Raw genomic sequence first — 17,160 nt, 5'->3', positions numbered from 1 at the left:
TGAAGTCCATCCCTCTTCACCTCAGGCCTGCTGATGGCCACGCCAAACCTCCGTCCTTTGTGTCTGTGCTGAAACAACAAGACACGACTCAAGTCATTGAAGACTAATTTCTCTGGCTGAAGGGGCACAGCACAACAACTGGCAATGCCAGGCAAGGATGCTGTGAGCATCCAAGTATGCCTCGAGAGAGAGAGTAAACGCTGTGACCAGCAAGTGAAGAGCTTGAAGAGACAGTCTCATCCAGTCCCTGACACTGTCCCTAAACACAGTGTCCTTGTCGTAGCGTTACAATGAAGAGTTGTGGATGCAGCAATGAAGTGCAGAAACAGGCTGTAAGTGGATCGGAGATTAGGGTGGCACATATCAGGTGCTAATGTCCATGGACGTGCCCAGTGCCCATGGTACACGCCCGGTGATGTTAATTACCAGTGTCCAACATGGAGATTGTTTGATACAAGTAGTGAGCCAAATCCACCAGCGTACTCCCTCTGGGCTCCATGCTGAGCTTTATCGATGTCCAGCTCATTTGGCGTGTTTGGTAAGATAAGTTGCATATTAATGAGACATATTGGGCCATTAGCGAGGCATTAAATAAGCAATAAATCCCTCAATCGGAAACTTGCCACTGCCAAGTGAGAAAGCGCGGCACTTGAAACAAACACCAAAGATAAAGCAAGATGTTCCCAATGTCGAGATCTGCCTCTTCCGACTCTGTCACAAATCTTGCCAAAGCCCACATCACTCAGACTCCCAGAGATTCTGTCATGAGTTTGTATTCTGGTTCAATACCCAACAGGAGAGGCAGCTCTGATGGTGAGTGTTGGTGCTCCAAAAATAAGTTTGGGAATTATACAGCAGATACCAAAGCTTCGTGTAGCACTTGTACAAAGCTTTGGGTAGGACAGAGCTGGAGCACTGTGTGCAGTTCTGGTAGCCACGCAACAGCAAGGATGTGATTGTACTAGAGTATCAGGAACTGTACCAGAGGAGGTTCACCAGGACATTACCTGGGATGGAACATTTTAGAATAGAATAGAATAGCCATTTATTGTTACTTGTATCTTACACAAAAAAATGAAAAATACTTAAGTTGCCTACACCAAAGCACCTATATTAATAACACAAGGTGTAGGTAATAAAAGAAATTTTAAATAAAACAAGGTCCATCTTAGTTCTATTCATGTCTCTTGGGTTTGGGAGAACACAGTACCACTGCAAGACCGCCACACTAAGCAGCTGGAATACAGTGCAACTGGAATACAGGGCCACTGGAATACTGGGCCATTGGAATACCGAGCTATTAGAATGCATGGCCACTGGAATACGGTACCACTGGAATACAGGGCATGACTGGAATACAGGGCCACTGGAATACAGGGCCACTGGAATATGGTGCCACTGGAATACAGGGCCACTGGAATGCAGGGCCACTGGAATACAAGACCACATAAATACCTAGCAGCTGGAATATTCGGTGACTGGAATACTGGGATACTGGAATACCCGGCCACTGGAATACCAGACCTTTGGAATGCCGGGCCACTAGAATCCTGGACCATTGGAATATCGGGCCGCTGGAATACCGGGCCATTGAAATACCTGGCCATTAGAATACCGGGCCATTGGAATACAGGGTCACTAGAATACCAGGCTACTAGAATACCAGGCCACTAGAATACCAGGCCATTGGAATACAAAGTGGCTGGAATACTGGGCCACTGGAATTCCAGGCCACTGGAATACCGGGTTGCTGGAACACCAAGTCGCTGGAATACCAGGCCACTGGAATACTGGGCCACTGGAATACCAGGTTGCTGGAATATTGGGTCGCTGGAATACCGGGCTGCTGCAGAAGCCGCCCCAAGGACCAATCTTGTCACCGATCCCAAAAAGGAAGACGTTGCAAAAACCGCCCAAAGGAATCCTGGGCCATTGGATGCCAGGCCGAAACCAGTTCAGTGCTGAAGCTGCCACCAGCTTCCACCAATGCAGTAGCTGATACCGGGACACTGTGTTCATCTCTCCGTCAGCCACCCCCTCAACGCGACTTCACCAGCCCCAGCTACACTCCAGACTGCAACAAAGTCACCTTTCCTACTCCCTTCCCCCAAAAAATAAACAAAAGGAGGAAAAAGCGAAGAGAAAAAAACAAAGAAAAGAAGAGTAAAAAGAAGAAAAAGGAAAGTGGACAGATGATTAGGAAGCCACTGTTTCCCTTCATTGAAGGATCAATAACTCTGAGGGCATTCCTGAGGGGAAGGGCAGGAGGTTTGGGGGGATTTGAGGAAAATCCCCCACAGCTGGTGGGTGGGAATCTGGAATGTACTGCTACAAATGTAAAGCTCACAAATTTTAAAAAAGTCATAACATTCAAGGCTATGGTCCAAATGCTGGAAAGCGGGACTACTGTAGTTAGCAACAGGTTTTATTTTGTTGGTGCAGGGTCAATGGATCATTGGGCCTTTTCTGTACTGTGTGAGTCTACGGCTGATCGCAATGGCGTGCTCATACCCTCCTGTGGCTAAGTAGCCTGTTGAAAACTTCAAGTCACCTGCCCGATTATTTAATAGCAGCGTGTAATGTTACATTCCTCAGCGGGGGTTGGTGGGGGTGGGAGTGGGGTGGTGGGGGGATTGTTGTGGGAGTGGGAGCTGGGGGCTTGGTTGTACAAAGCTGGCAGCTCTGAAAAACATTCTGCCCTGTTTAAAACCAGCCTGCCCTTCTTAAAGGGGATGCACATTTTGGCTGCAGCTTCTGTGAGGACTGGTGGCAGAAGGCATTTTGAACAGGCAGAGGAATGGAAATGTGGCCCTTTTGCCAAAATATTGGCATCAATACCAACGCTGTGCAAAACTGCATTAAAATTTAAGTGAGGTTGAAGTTTTTATTAAAATGATGCAGGGTCTCCGTGGATTTCTAGTGCAATTCTTCCACAAGTCAGGCAGAGACTATGATATTCAGATCCCTGTAAGATTCTGCTTACAGCTACCAGTGTTGGACTGGGGTGGACAAATTTAAAAATCACACAACACCAGGTTTTAGTCCAACAGAACAACCCAATATTGTGTGATTTTTAACCTTCTCCACAGATACATCATGACCCGCTGAGCATTCTAACCTTTTCTCATCTTGTTTTATATTGAACATTATTTTAAAAGTTAAAGCAGCTACCCCCACCCAGAATAGCTGCTTCCAACAGCATTTTCTAAATGGTTGCCTAGACCCTCCAGAGTGATCAGTGATAGTGATGCTCACATTGTATTTCTGAAGAGAACCATAGAAAATAGGGACAGGAGGAGGCCATTCAGCCCTTTGAGCCTGCTGAGCCATTCAATGGCTGATGAGCCAATTCAGCCCCCTGTTCCTGCTTTCTCCCTTTGATCCTTTTAGCCCTATGGACTACATTTAACTCCTTCTTGAAAACACTCAATGCTTTGGTCTCAACTGCTTTCTGTGGCAGAGAATTCCATAGGCTCACCACATCCCAATATTAGTGAGAATAGGAAAGTGCAAGGGGATGGGACCCGGAGGTGTAGTTGCAGGGCACAGGAGGATGAGAGTAGGAAGGACAGAGACAGGATTTCAGGGTCACAGGAATGTGCTGGCAGGCAGCAAACTGGTTTGGAGTGTGTCTACTCTTGACCTGTGGCACGTACCTATCCCTTTCCATCGCTAAACTAAATGTAACTGAATTATGGTCACTCTCTCCAAAGTGCTCACCTACAACTAAATCAAACACCTGGCCTGGTCCATTACCAAGCACCAGACTCAGTGTGGCCTCCCCTCTTGTCGGCCCCTCGACATACTGTAGGAGAGCTTGCAATGTGGATAGATACCTGGGACTTCGATGTTGAGGCCATTTCGGAGACATGGATAGAGCAGGGTGAGGAATAGATGTTGCCGTTTCCAGGATTTAGATCTTTCACTAAAAACAGGCAAGGTGGTAAAAGAGGGGGAGGTGTGGCTTTGTTAGTCAAAGATAGTATAATGGTGGCTGAGAGAACTTTTGATGAGGACTCGTCTACTGAGGTAGTGTGGGCTGAGGTTAGAAACAGGAGAGGAGAGGTCACACTGCTTGGAGTTTTGTATAGGTCTCCGCAGAGTTCTAGGGAGATGGAAGAGAGGATTAGCAAAACTATTCTGGGTGGGAGTGAAAGGAACAGGGTGGTCATTATGGGGGACTTTAACTTCTCCAACATTGACTAGTAATGTTATAGCTCTAGTACGTCAGATGGATCAGTTTTTGTCCAATGTGTACAGGAGGGTTTCCTGACACAGAATGTCGAGGGCCAACAAGAGGGGAAGCCACACTGAGTCTGGTGCTTGGTAATGAACCAGGCCAGGTGTTTGATTTAGTTGTAGGTGAGCACTTTGGAGAGAGTGACCAGAATTCAGTTACATTTAGTTTAGCGATGGAAAGGGATAGGTACGTGCCACAGGTCAAGAGTTATCGATGGGCAAGGGCAATTATAATACGGTTAGGCATGAATTAGGATGCATTGAATGAGGTAGCAAAATGCAGGAGAAGCAGACAATTGAAGTGTGGAGCTGGTTTAAGGAACAGATATTGCATGTCCTTGATAGGTGTGTCCCTGTCAGGCAGGGAGCAAGTGATAAGGTAAGGGAACTGTGGTTTACTACAGAAATTGCATCTCTTGTTAAGAAGAAGAAGGAGGCTTATGTGTTGATGAGGCAAGATGGTTCAGATGAGGCGATGGAGAGTTACAGATCATCCAGGAAGGATTTAAAGAGAGAGTTAAGAAGAGCAAAGAGAGGGCACGAGAATAAAGGAGAACCCTAGACGTTTCTATAGGTCTGATTAGATTAGATCACTTACAGTGTGGAAATAGGCCCTTCGGCCCAACAAGTCCACACTGACCCTTTGAAAAGGAGCCCACTCAGACCCATTCCCCTACATTTACCCCTTCACCTAACACTACGGGCAATTTAGCATGGCCAATTCACCTGACCTGCACATTTTTGGACATCTTCATGTGAGGAGTAAAAGGATGATTAGGGTAGGAAGAGGGCCAGTCAAAGACAGAAGTGGGAGGTTGAGTGTGGATCCTGTAGAGATCGGAGGGGTGCTAAATGAACATTTCTCACTGGTGTTTACTCAGGAAAAGGAGAATATTGTAGAGGAGAAGAATGAGGTACAAGATATGAGACTAGAAAGGATCGAGGTTAGTTACGCACAGGTGTTATCAATTCTAGAAGGAGTGAAAGTAGACAAGTTCCCTGGGCCGGATGGGACTTATCCAAGGATTCTCTGGGAAGCTAGGTAGGAGATAGCAGAGCCTTTGGCTTTGATATTTGAGTCGTCACTTTCTACAGGTTTAGTACCTGAGGACTGGAGGATTGCAAATGTGCCCTTGTTCAGGAAGGGCAGCAGAGATGACCCAGGGAATTATAGACCAGTGAGCCTTCCTTCTGTTGTAGGAAAGGTTTTGGAAAGATTATAAGAGATAAGATTTATAATCATCTAGCAAGCCAACAATTTGATTTCAGATTGTCAGCATGGTTTTGTCAAGGGCAGGTCATGTCTCACAAACCTCGTTGAGTTTTTTGAGAAAGTCACCAAGCATGTAGATGAGGGTCGGGCAGTTGACGTGGTATACATGGGCTTCAGTAAAGCCTTTGATAAGGTTCCACATGGTAGGCTGATGGAGAAAATGCAGAGGCATGGAATTGAGGGTGATTTAGCAGTTTGGATTAGAAACTGACTTTCTGAAAGAAGGCAGCGTGTGGTGGTTGATGGAAAATATTCAGCCTGGAGTCCAGTTACTAATGGTGTGTCACAAGGATCTGTTTTGGGACCACTGCTGTTTGTCATTTTATAAATGACAGACGCAGGCATAGGTGGATGGATTAGTAAATTTGCAGATGACACTAAAGTCGGTGGAGTAGTGGACAGTTTGGAAGAGTGTTACAGGTTGCAGGGGAATTTGGATAAACTGCAGAATTGGGATGAGAGGTGGCAAATGAAGTTCAATGCAGCTAAAAGTGAGGCGATGCACTTTGGGAAGAATATCAGGAAGGCAGAGTGCTGCGTCAATGGAAAGATTCTTGGTAGTATGGATGTGCAGAGGGATCTTGGGGTCCATGTACATAGATCCCTGAAAGTTGCCACCCAGGTGGATAGTGCTGTTAACAAGGCATACAGTGGGTTAGGTTTCATTTGTAGAGAGATTGAGTTCCGGAACTGCAATATCATGCTGCAACTATACAAAACGCTGGTGCGGCCACACTTGGAATATTGTGTACAATTCTGGTCGCCCCATTACAGGAAGGATGTGGAAGCATTGGAAAAGGTGCAGAGGAGATTTACCAGGATGTTTCCTGGTCTGGAGGGAAGGTCTTATGAGGAAAGGCTGAGAGACTTGGGTCTGTTCTCATTGGAAAGAAGAAGGCTAAGGGGGAATTTGATAGAGACATACAAGATGATCAGAGGATTAGATAGGGTAGACTGTGAAAGACTTTTTCCGAGGATAATGACGTCACCTTGTACAAGACGGCACAATTACAAATTGAGGGGTGATAGATTTAAGACAGATGTCAGAGGCAGATTCTTTACGCAGGGAGTGGTAAGGGCGTGGAATGCCCTGCCTGCTAATGTAGTCAACTCAGCCACATTAGGGAGACTTAAACAATCCTTAGATAAGCACATCGATGATTTTGGGATAGTGTAGGGGGACGAGCTGAAAGTAGTTCACAGGTCGGCGCATCATCAAGGGCCGAAGGGTCTGTTCTGCGCTGTATTGTTCTATGTTCTATGTAAAATATGAACTCTCACTTTGCATTACTGCGTAATACAAGTTGCATGGTATTTAACAAAAGGGCACAACATAAGGCGTAATGAACATACCCCAAAAAAAATGAAGACCTTCTGTCCACATTCAGGCTGTTTTATATAGTTGGGTTGCATGTCACAATGCATACAAGCTGAGATGGCACTTATTATTAGAAAAGCTGACACCACCTTGAGAATGTAATTTTGGAATTTACATATTAAAGAACCTAAACCACCATATCCCATTCTAAAAGATAAAAGATTTCATCTAAACTTGTTTAAGAACTATAACTTGGTGTTGTGTGATTTTTTAACTAACATTGTTTAATATATCATTACAACTCCCTGACACTGTAACCCTTTTGGTACAAATTCTGTGTCGTATGATCATGTTCCACAATACTTGATGAAGAGGCAGTGCTTCAAAAGCTGATGCTTCGAAATAAACCTGTTGGACTAAAACCTGGTGTCGTGTGATTTTTAACTTAACAAACTCAAGCCACCTGAAGCCAAGTAACCTTCTGCAGTGGGTGGGATGGTTGAAAACAAATAAAATTCCAAGCCAATTAAGAGAACACCATAAGACCATAAGACATAGGAGTGGAAGTAAGGCCATTCGGCCCATCGAGTCCACTCCGCCATTCAATCATGGCTGATGGGCATTTCAACTCCACTTACCAGCATTCTCTCCGTAGCCCTTAATTTCTTGTGACATCAAAAATTTATCAATCTCTTCCTTGAAGACATTTAGCGTCCCGGCCTCCACTGCACTCTGCGGCAATGAATTCCACAGGTCCACCACTCTCTGGCTGAAGAAATATCTCTGCATTTCTGTTCTGAATTTACCCCCTCTAATTCTAAGGCTGTGTCCACAGGTCCTAGTTTCCTCGCCTAGCGGAAACAATTTCCTAGCGTCCACCCTTTCCAAGCCATGTATTATCTTGTAAGTTTCTATTAGATCTCCCCTTAATCTTCTAAACTTCAATGAATACAATCCCAAGATCCTCAGCCGTTCCTCATATGTTAGACTTACCATTTCAGGGATCATCAGTGTGAATCTCCGCTGGACATGCTCCAGTGCCAGTATGTCCCTCCTGAGGTGTGGGGACCAAACCTGGACACAGTACTCCAAATGGGGCCTAACCAGAGCTTTATAAAGTCTCAGTAGCACAACAGTGCTTTTATATTCCAACCCTCTTGAGATAAATGACAACATTGCATTCGCTTTCTTAATCATGGACTCAACCTGCATGTTTACCTTTAGAGAATCCTCGACTAGCACTCCCAGATCCCCTTGTACTTTGGCTTTACGAATTTTCTCACTGTTTAGAAAGTAGTCCATGCTTGTATTCTTTTTCCCAAAATGCAAGACCTCGCATTTGCTCACATTGAATTCCATCAGCCATTTCCTGGACCACTCTCCCAAACTGTCTAGATCCTTCTGAAGACTCCCCACTTCCTCAGTACTACCTGCCTGTCCACCTAACTTCGTATCATCGGCAAACTTTGCTAGAATGCCCCCAGTCCCTTCATCCAGATCATTAATATATAACGTGAATAGCTGCGGCCCCAACACTGAACCCTGCGGGACACCGCTCGTCACTGGCTGCCATTCCAAAACACACTGTAGAGATTCCACTTTGATTCTTTTAGGATGCCAAAACTCGTCCTTGGGATGACCAGATTAAAATTACAAAGTACATCTCCTGTAAATCAGCTTCGGGCAGAAACATGTCCAGTTGGCACTTGAAGGAATCCAGGAACCCAGCATTCACTGTCAGATGGCAGGTCTTTCAACAGGTCCTCTCAGGATAGTGAAAACCTTCTGAGCACCTAGACACGTTGATCCTCGCCCACCTTGTTGCAGTGACGATGATTCGGGGTAAGCCATTTAGGAATGAGATGAGGAGAAATATCTTCACCCAGATTGAGGTGATCTATTGGAATTCACTACCACAGAAAGCCAGACATTGTATGATTTCAAGAAGAAGTTGAATATAGCACTTGAGGCTAAAGGGATCAAAAGAAATTTGGAAAAGCAGAAACGGTCTGTTGAGTTGGATGATCAGCCATGACCATAACGAATGATGGAGCAGGCCCGAAGGGCCGAATGGCCTACTCTTGCTCCTATTTTCTAGTTCTGTGAGCTGTGTACCCTCTTTAATCATTAGTTTCCACAAGGTGAATTTGATCCCAATCCTCTTAAAAACCTTGGTTAGACTATCATAAATCTATTAGGTGAAAGTGAGGACTGCAGATGCTGGAAATCAGAGTCAAGATTAGTGGTGCTGGAAAAGCACAGCATGTCAGGCAGTATCCGAGGAGCAGGAAAATCGATGTTTCAGGCAAAAGCCCTACACCACTAATCTTGACTATCATAAATCTATGCTCTAAGGTATTAATGTCTGGCCTCTTTAAGCCAGAATGGACCAACAACATTCCTCATAATGGCATACCTTAAAATATAACACATACTCATTATAACATGCATTTGAATTATAAACATATATTCATTATACTCAATAATAATAATTATTGATTTTTCAATATCTAGTCAGTGATGGGATATTGAACATACTAAAATCAAAATATTAGCAAGTCTTTGAAACATGTTTCGATAATGTTCAATACAGACAAACTATATTGAACATATATTGCAGCCAGAAGACAGCAAATTACACTTAAATTTGCGCTTTTCGGATTTTGTATTGGAAGGAATCCGCTAACATTCCTACAACAGCAGTGCTCTCTGCAGCACCCCTGGCACTGGTGTGAACGGGAAAAGCAACTATACATTTCCTAGACTTATCAGACTGAAGAATTATTAATGAGCAGTGCAGAGTTATGAACTGTTGAACTGCAGTAATTGAAGTAGAAAACTGACTGCGGTCTTCTTAAGGGCAACGAGGGATGTACGAGAAATGCAGCCCCCTGCTAGTGATGCCCATATCCTGAGATTAAATAAGGAACAAACAGGTTTTACATGTGAAGCATTAATTTGAGCACAGAACACAGTTTCTTAAGTGTAACAACATAACTACTCAGTGAGTTAACAGGCACATTTAGTAAAAAAATGTCAGTTTCGAAGCAATGTTGACTCAAAATGTTATTTCAGCTACTCTCTCCACAGATGCTACCAGACCTGCTGAGTTTCTCCAGAACTTTCTGCTTTTATTTCAGATTGCCAGCATCTACTGTAGTTTGTTTCTAATTTTACAAAATTGTCAGCTTAGAAAGATACGGTACAGCACAATGGCTCAATGGTTGCCTCACAGCAACAGAGGCCTGGGTTTGATTCCACCCTCGGGTGACTGCCTGTGTGGAATTTCCACATTCCCCTTGTGCCTCCACGTGCCCCAGTTTTCTCCCACATTCAAAGAAGTGGAGGTGAGGTGGATTAGCCCTGGATACACAGGGTTACAGGGATAGGGTAGGGGCTGGGGGTGGGTGAGATGCTTTACAGTGTGGACTTGATAGGCTGAATGGCCTGCTTCCACACTGTAGGGATTCTCAGATCATGGATAGTCCAGTCAATTTAGGTTATGTGCAGGGCCAAACAACTAATGACATGACAATTTAAGGTATCTGTGACCTCCACAATAACTACAAGGAGGTATCAGTATCTTGCTGGCTTGGGTGGAATAGGTATTGTGCTGGTGGGTGGAGTTACTGCAAGCAATTCAAAAGAACTGGGTCAAGGAACCAAGCATTAGGAAGCTTTGTAGCTATTCTTGAATAACTGGGCTACAGGCATAAGACACAAGGTCATGTTGAACTTAATGAAGAACGGAGGTGCCAAAATCTTACACATAAAATGCTTTCTGCATGCAAAAATAAAGATACTTTCTGAAGACAGTGGGACAGGATTACACAGTTAAAATGGGCAGATCAATAATACCTTATGGACAGCTAAATCCAAATCAGCACACTGCTGTGAATATTAATAAAAAGGTTTATTTTTAAAACCATTCTTCGATAAGGTAGTCAGTGTGCATCTTTGGCCATCCCTTAAGAAAGTGGTAGTGAGCTGCCTTCTTGAACTGCTGCAGCCCAGGCCTTCCAGTTACTTCCAAAGTGTGTTAGGAAGGGGAGATCCGTGATTTCTGACCAATGACTGTGATGGTGCTGTCAGAAAGGCGTCTGGCTTGGAGGGATGGTGTTGCTACACGTCTGCAGACGAGTTTGAGGGTTTGGAAAATACAGTCAAAGGAGGCCAAAGGAGGGCAGCACAGTGGCTCAGTGGTTAGCACTGCTGCCTCACAGTTCTAGGGACTTGGGTTTGATTCCAGCCTTGGCCTGTGTGGAATTTGCACATTCTCCCTGTGTCTGCAAGGATTTCTTCTGAGTCCTCCGGTTTCTTCCCATAGTTCAAAGATGTACAGGTTAGGTGGATTGGCCATGGGAAATGCATGGTTGCAGGAATATGGTGGGGTGTTATGTCTCTGTGGGATGGTCTCTGGAGGGTCACTTTGGACCTGATGGGCTAAATAGCCTTCTTCAACACTGTAGGGATTCTGTAATTCTATGATGACTTGCTACAGTGCATCTTGTAAATGGTACACATTGCTGTCACTCTGCATTGGTAATGGAGGAGGTGAATGTTGAAGGTGGGGAAATGGAGTGCCAATCCGATGAATTTCATGGTCTTGGATGGTGTTGAACTTCCTGCGCGTTGTTGGAGCCGCATTTATCAAGTGAGTACAGTGTGCTCTATCACACTCCTGACTTGCACTTAGTGGGTGGTGGATAGGCTTTGGGGACATAGGAGGTGAGTTTCCTCTGACCTGCTCATGGTGTTGCAGAATTTATAGAATAATCCAGTTCAATCTCTTGTCATAGTCACCCCCAGGATGTTGAGAATGGCTACTGAATATCAAAGAAAAATCAAAAGAGAAGATTAAGAGAAATGCGATATAATCTTCACATGGATTTTCCTAATCTCATGACTCGAGCAGAAACCTCACAGAACTGTCCACATTGTTTCGTCAGGATTCCTGTCCACCTTACATACAAATATAGTGGTGTGTAGGAAGAAGAGACTGCTGAAATTGTACTGCAAAATACTTAATGATGCAGTTTGTTCCCCGAACTTTGTTTGCAGTTACAACTTTAGGCAAACCAAGTGCTAATCGTCTTGTTGTGAGTGGGAGTTTGAAATGTTTGGACTTTAAACGTTCTCTTGAAATGTGTGCAACCAAAGGAAAATTAATTCCAATAAATGCAACATGCTAATGTCCTGAAAATGGCATAATGTCAAGTAACCAGTGGGCAGAGCCAACAGTTTTGTGCTTCGTTCATTGGTGACTCAAAATTGGGGATCAGGGATCCCTTTTTCCAAGTTGCAAATTATGTAGAGGGTCCTCCCTGAAACAGGCAGGACCAGAGACTGCAATCAAATTGACAGCAGGTGAGTACAGTATGGAGTCCAGAAAATGCAGCCCGGCCCTATCTCCATGGGTTCTTGTGAGTGAAAATGGTGCCCCTAGAATTTTGTGCTGTGGGGTTCTGGACACGTTGCAGTAGCAGAATTAAGAATGCTCGTTCCCCTTCAACCCTCCTAGTCTGCAAGTAAACATAAAGCATTAAAAATACCTTTGTTTCCATGGTATCTTCTGACTGGATCCGCTCAGGGTGTGACAGGACAGCACAGAAACAGACCCTTCGGTCCATGCTGACCAGATATCCTAACCTAATCTAGTCCCATCTGCTAGCACTTGGCCCCTATCCCTCTAAACCTTTCACTTTCATGTTCCCATCCAGATGCCTTTTAAATGCTGTAATTGTACCAGCCTCCACCACTTCCTCTGACAGCTTATTCCATACACGCGCCACTCTCTGTGTGATAAATTTACCCCTTAGATCCCTTTTATATCTTTCCCCTCTCACCTTAAATCTATGCCCTCTAGTTCTGGATTCCCCCACCCCAAGGAAAAGACTCTGTCTATTTATCTTATCCATTCCCGTCATGATTTTATAAACCTGCATAGGGTTACCCCTCAGCCTCCGACGCTCCAGGGAAAACAGCCCCAGCCTGTTCAGCCTCTCCCTATAGCTCAAACCCTCCAACCCTGGCAACATCCTTGTAAACCTTTTCTGAACCCTTTCAAGTTTCACCAAGTGTTCAGCTCTACTGGAGGATTTTCATCAGAATTTTACATTGCAAGTGTGTGCAGGTCGTAACTGTGTCACAGGGCTTCAGTGAATATTGCGAGGTGGTAATGTCTCAAGTTTAGTAATCCAGCAACACAGACTAATGTTCGGGGGATGTAGTTCCAATCCCACTATGACAGACGGTAAAATTCAAGTTCGATTAATATATGAAATTAGAAGTCTAATGATAACCATGAAACCATTGTCAATTGTTGCAAAAATTCATCAGATTCGTTAATGCCCTTTAGGGAAGAAAATTTGCCATCCTTAACTGGTCTGGTCTACAAGTGACTCCAGGCCTACAGCAATGTGCTTGGCTCTCAACTGTCCTCTGGCAATTAGGGATGGAGCAATAAATGTTGACCTAACCAATAATGCCCATGAATGACTAAAGGGAATATACATCTATTGATAGATTCCCCTCCTGTCTATCTGCAGCAGTTATTGTGTAAATGCAAGTTAGTTTAGCATGGGCATCACAGACAAGGAGTCCCAAGTATTCTTTCTCCCAACCGGGATGTCTAATTTTGGTTCAAGGAAAGGGAACAGGAATATGGTGGATGTCTGGATGTTGTCTCATCTGGCGATAGGCTGGGCACTTTGTCAAAGATATTAAAAAAGGCGAAACAACAGAAACACCCCTCACCACTCACCATCTCCGCAGACTTGCCCTGCCAGCCCATGTCACCATCTATTGCCCACCTGCTCCAATGCTTAAAGAGCAGTAGTTTTAAATAACCTGAAATCTTGAAAGCTTCAGTAAGTTCTTGCATTTTTACGTAGGTTCCCATTAACTTTAAGGGCATCTTATCTGACCCAAAAGGCACATGGTCTTCCCTCACAGTGCCCTGGACTATATCCAAAAGGGTGCCTTGCCTCTTGGAATGAGTACCTACTTACCTAGGTGACATCATAAAGTTCAAACCTGCTCTTAACAGGTCTAATCTGCATGCATATTGTGAAGTTGGACATGGCTGAAGCAGCTGCCTCTGTGAACCAGGATGTGCAAAACATAACCCTCTCTGGAGAACGTCCATCATTGGGAAAATTCAGTGCAAAGAAGAAGTGAAATTTTCACTTGTGTGTATGTAACTCCATTCCATTTTCCTGGGTCCGGGATATTTTCCCGTAGAAGGCAAGTTAGAACATTTTCCTCTCATCCTGACGGTCGTACCACTATTGCCTTCCAAAGTCTGGAGTGTACAAAATATTGTGGTTGGTTATGGAAGCTGCAAAGTGAATCATTTATTATCACAGAGACGGCAAGAGCAAGACTCAAGAAAATCCGCCATCTTGGTGGTTTGAGCTGTGAACCGAATTCAGGAATCTCAGGTGAAGCAAGAACAAGGACCAAATGTCTCTTAGGGATCAAAGATAAGGATAGGGAAGAGGATAACGCATATGTTATAAAAGGAAGTGACCCAAGCAGTCAATGACATTTCTACCACCCAACGCATGAGCATGCAGTGTCAAGAAATACTTTTATATGACCTTACAAAAACAGCCTAAAGACCTAGGTCTCCAAAGATAGTAGCATGACTCACTTGCTTACAAAATACGGCCTCATGAACTGTAACAAAACTCTCTTAAACTGTACTATTCTGTATTTCCCAAATGTGCCTGAGATGGTGTGTGTGGTAATTCTGTAATAGAATTACCCCCACTGGAAATATTAAATACAAATAGAACCTTTAATGCCACGTTAGTTTCATGTGACACTGGATCTGGATGTTTCTTACCACCTGATAAAAGTTGTGTGCTGCTGTCTCTGTTTTACAGGGTAATGTTTAATTGCAATGGCTACCTGGGCAGTACATTCTGACCCTTTAACTATGATGATGCCAAATTCAGCAATTCTCAAAGTAAAAGGTATTCTTAATCATGACTTTTAAAATATTTCTCAGAGAGTCTCTGTGTCTAATCCTATATCTGCTTAAAAGTAAATGAAGTGGTTTCCTTGGATGGTTCAATTTATATTACAAAGAGAGAAGATTAGTATTTATTCCTACTCGTGGGTCTACATTTCTTATCCAATTCCCATGCATAAACTTCAGAAATGAACACTGTAGATCATACTGCACACTTCATTAACAGGCAAACGCTCCTCTCTCTCTCAGTATGCTGACTTTGGTAAATTGCTGACCAGTGCAGTAGTTTGACATTTGTAGCATCAAGGTAGGGCAGGAGAAGCTGTTAAATGTGTACCTACCATTGTACCATCTCATATTTACAATTTACAATCGCCATGCCTTTGGTCCTTGAACAATCCCAGGCCCTCTAGCGTAGTTTCTGATTTTGAAACAGGATGAAGCATTTAGCAGATGCGCTGTGCTATTTGCAAAACAAATTTGATTGAGATTCTACAACCAGCACTGGAACATTTTTGAATCCTACAGGATTGAATTTCACTCTGCAATGTCTGAAACATAGCTGAATCCATGAAGTAACACATCAATAAGTTTCATTATACCCTGTACTTCGCTACCTCTGCAGCTTTCTCTCCATACACCCTTTCACATGTTGAAAATCACCAGCAACGATTTTAACAGCAAACTGTGTTCTTAAACTATCAAGATCCATAGTGTAGTAAGGTTCCCTGAGGAAGAGAAGAAAATGGAATCTTCACACAAACCATTGTTGAAATTCATTGGATCAAATGCCTCTGCCAGAATGACAGACAGCTTGTGGAGTTACATAATATTTCATTCTATATCATGAAAAAAATAAATTCAATCAATTTAATTCACCAAATCAATCAACTATTCATTCTCTTGTCTTTGAAATGACAGCAATGCATTTATGACGAATTAACAATGAGTCAGACAATGAAGAGTGGACTATCCATAAATCCTACTGCTCCTCGGATGCTGCCTGAACTGCTGTGCTCTTCCAGCACCATTAATCCAGAATCAGGTTTCCAGCATCTGCAGTCATTGTTTTAACTATCCATAAATCCAGTCTCACATCACCATATCCTATATCATTTCTCTTATCATATTACTGCAAATCCTGTTAGGATATGTCTACATCCAACTTAGGGTGTTATCAATGCACTGTCCTGCATGTCTCATATGGGCATTGGTAATTAATGGACAGACCAGTAACCCTATCTCATATCGATATTTCAACACAGCCTTGCATCTCTGATTCACATTACAAATGTACAAATTCACATTACAAATTTTACAGAATTCTTCCTACTGCTCTCACATTAGTACAGTGCCGAGTTTCCTGCATACGCCAATTACTTGGAGAAAGTGAGGACTGCAGATGCTGGAGATCAGAGTCGAAATGTGTGGTGCTGGAAACGCGCAGCTGGTCAGGCAGCATCCGAGGAGCATGAGAGTCGATGTTTCGAGCATAAGTCCTGATGTAGAGCTTATGGTTGAAATGTCAACTCTCCTGCTCCTTGGATGCTGCCTGACCGGCTGTGCTTTTCTAGCACCACACTTTTTGACCACGCCAGTTACTCACCAGGTTGACGAGCTCGTGGTAGCAGATCTGGCCCTGTTCATTGCTCTGCACAAGAGCGAAAAGCATTTCGAGTTTGGTGGGGTCCAGTTGTAGTTCATGGCTCTGAAGCAGATTGGAAAAGTGCTCCACAGCAATGAAACCAGTGTTCTCTGGATCAAGCTGCAAGAACCAAAGAAGGACCATTAGAGCATGTTCAATTATTATTTACCAACTTTAAAGTTGTTATGTCCTTCCCATCAACGTGATACAGGAATCAACAAAAATGCATTACTTGTTCCAAAACCAATATCAATGACATTTAAAAGTAGAGTTCCAAATTCTGTTTAAATTTTCTCTATTTCCTAACGACAAGTCATGCCTACATTTGGCATTTCATGGAGTGCAGATAGAGGCCATTTGGCCCATTGAGTTTGCAGTGATCCTCCAAAGAGCAATCAATGCAGACTGAGTGCCCTCACCCTTTACCCATGACTTCACATTTCCCATGGCTAATCTACCTAACCTGAACAGCTTTGGGAAGACACCGGAGCACCGGGAGGAGACCCATGCAGACACGGGGAGAATGTGTAAACTCCACCCACAGGCAACCATCCGAGGCTGGAATCGAACCCGGGTCCCGAACGCAGTGAGGCAGCAGTGCTAAACACTGAGCTACCATGCCACCCTAAAATGGTTTTTACACTCCCTGGGGAAGATTGTTTTTTTCTAAACAATTTGCTCAAAGATGTTATTACACACCACTGGGA

General features: G+C 43.8%; 1 protein-coding gene across 2 annotated transcripts in view; it reads right to left on the bottom strand.

The window, feature by feature from the left end:
- Nucleotides 1-16,609, bottom strand: part of LOC132825129 (rhomboid-related protein 1-like) — a 228,933-nt gene extending 212,324 nt beyond the window's left edge. Inside the window, exon 1 of one of the 2 annotated variants that reach the window (XM_060840127.1) lies at nt 16,415-16,609. In XM_060840127.1, coding sequence (XP_060696110.1) covers nt 16,415-16,597 — 183 coding nt within the window. In that variant the 5' untranslated portion in view covers nt 16,598-16,609. Of the gene's footprint in view, nt 1-16,390 lie in introns of both variants that reach the window. The other variant, XM_060840128.1, reaches the window with a different exon arrangement.
- Nucleotides 16,610-17,160: the final 551 nt, after the last annotated feature.

Source organism: Hemiscyllium ocellatum, chromosome 20, assembly GCF_020745735.1.
Source record: "Hemiscyllium ocellatum isolate sHemOce1 chromosome 20, sHemOce1.pat.X.cur, whole genome shotgun sequence".
NCBI classification, from domain to species: domain Eukaryota; kingdom Metazoa; phylum Chordata; class Chondrichthyes; order Orectolobiformes; family Hemiscylliidae; genus Hemiscyllium; species Hemiscyllium ocellatum.
Note: the sequence above shows the minus strand (reverse complement) of the source record. Positions and strands in the feature narration are given on the sequence as shown.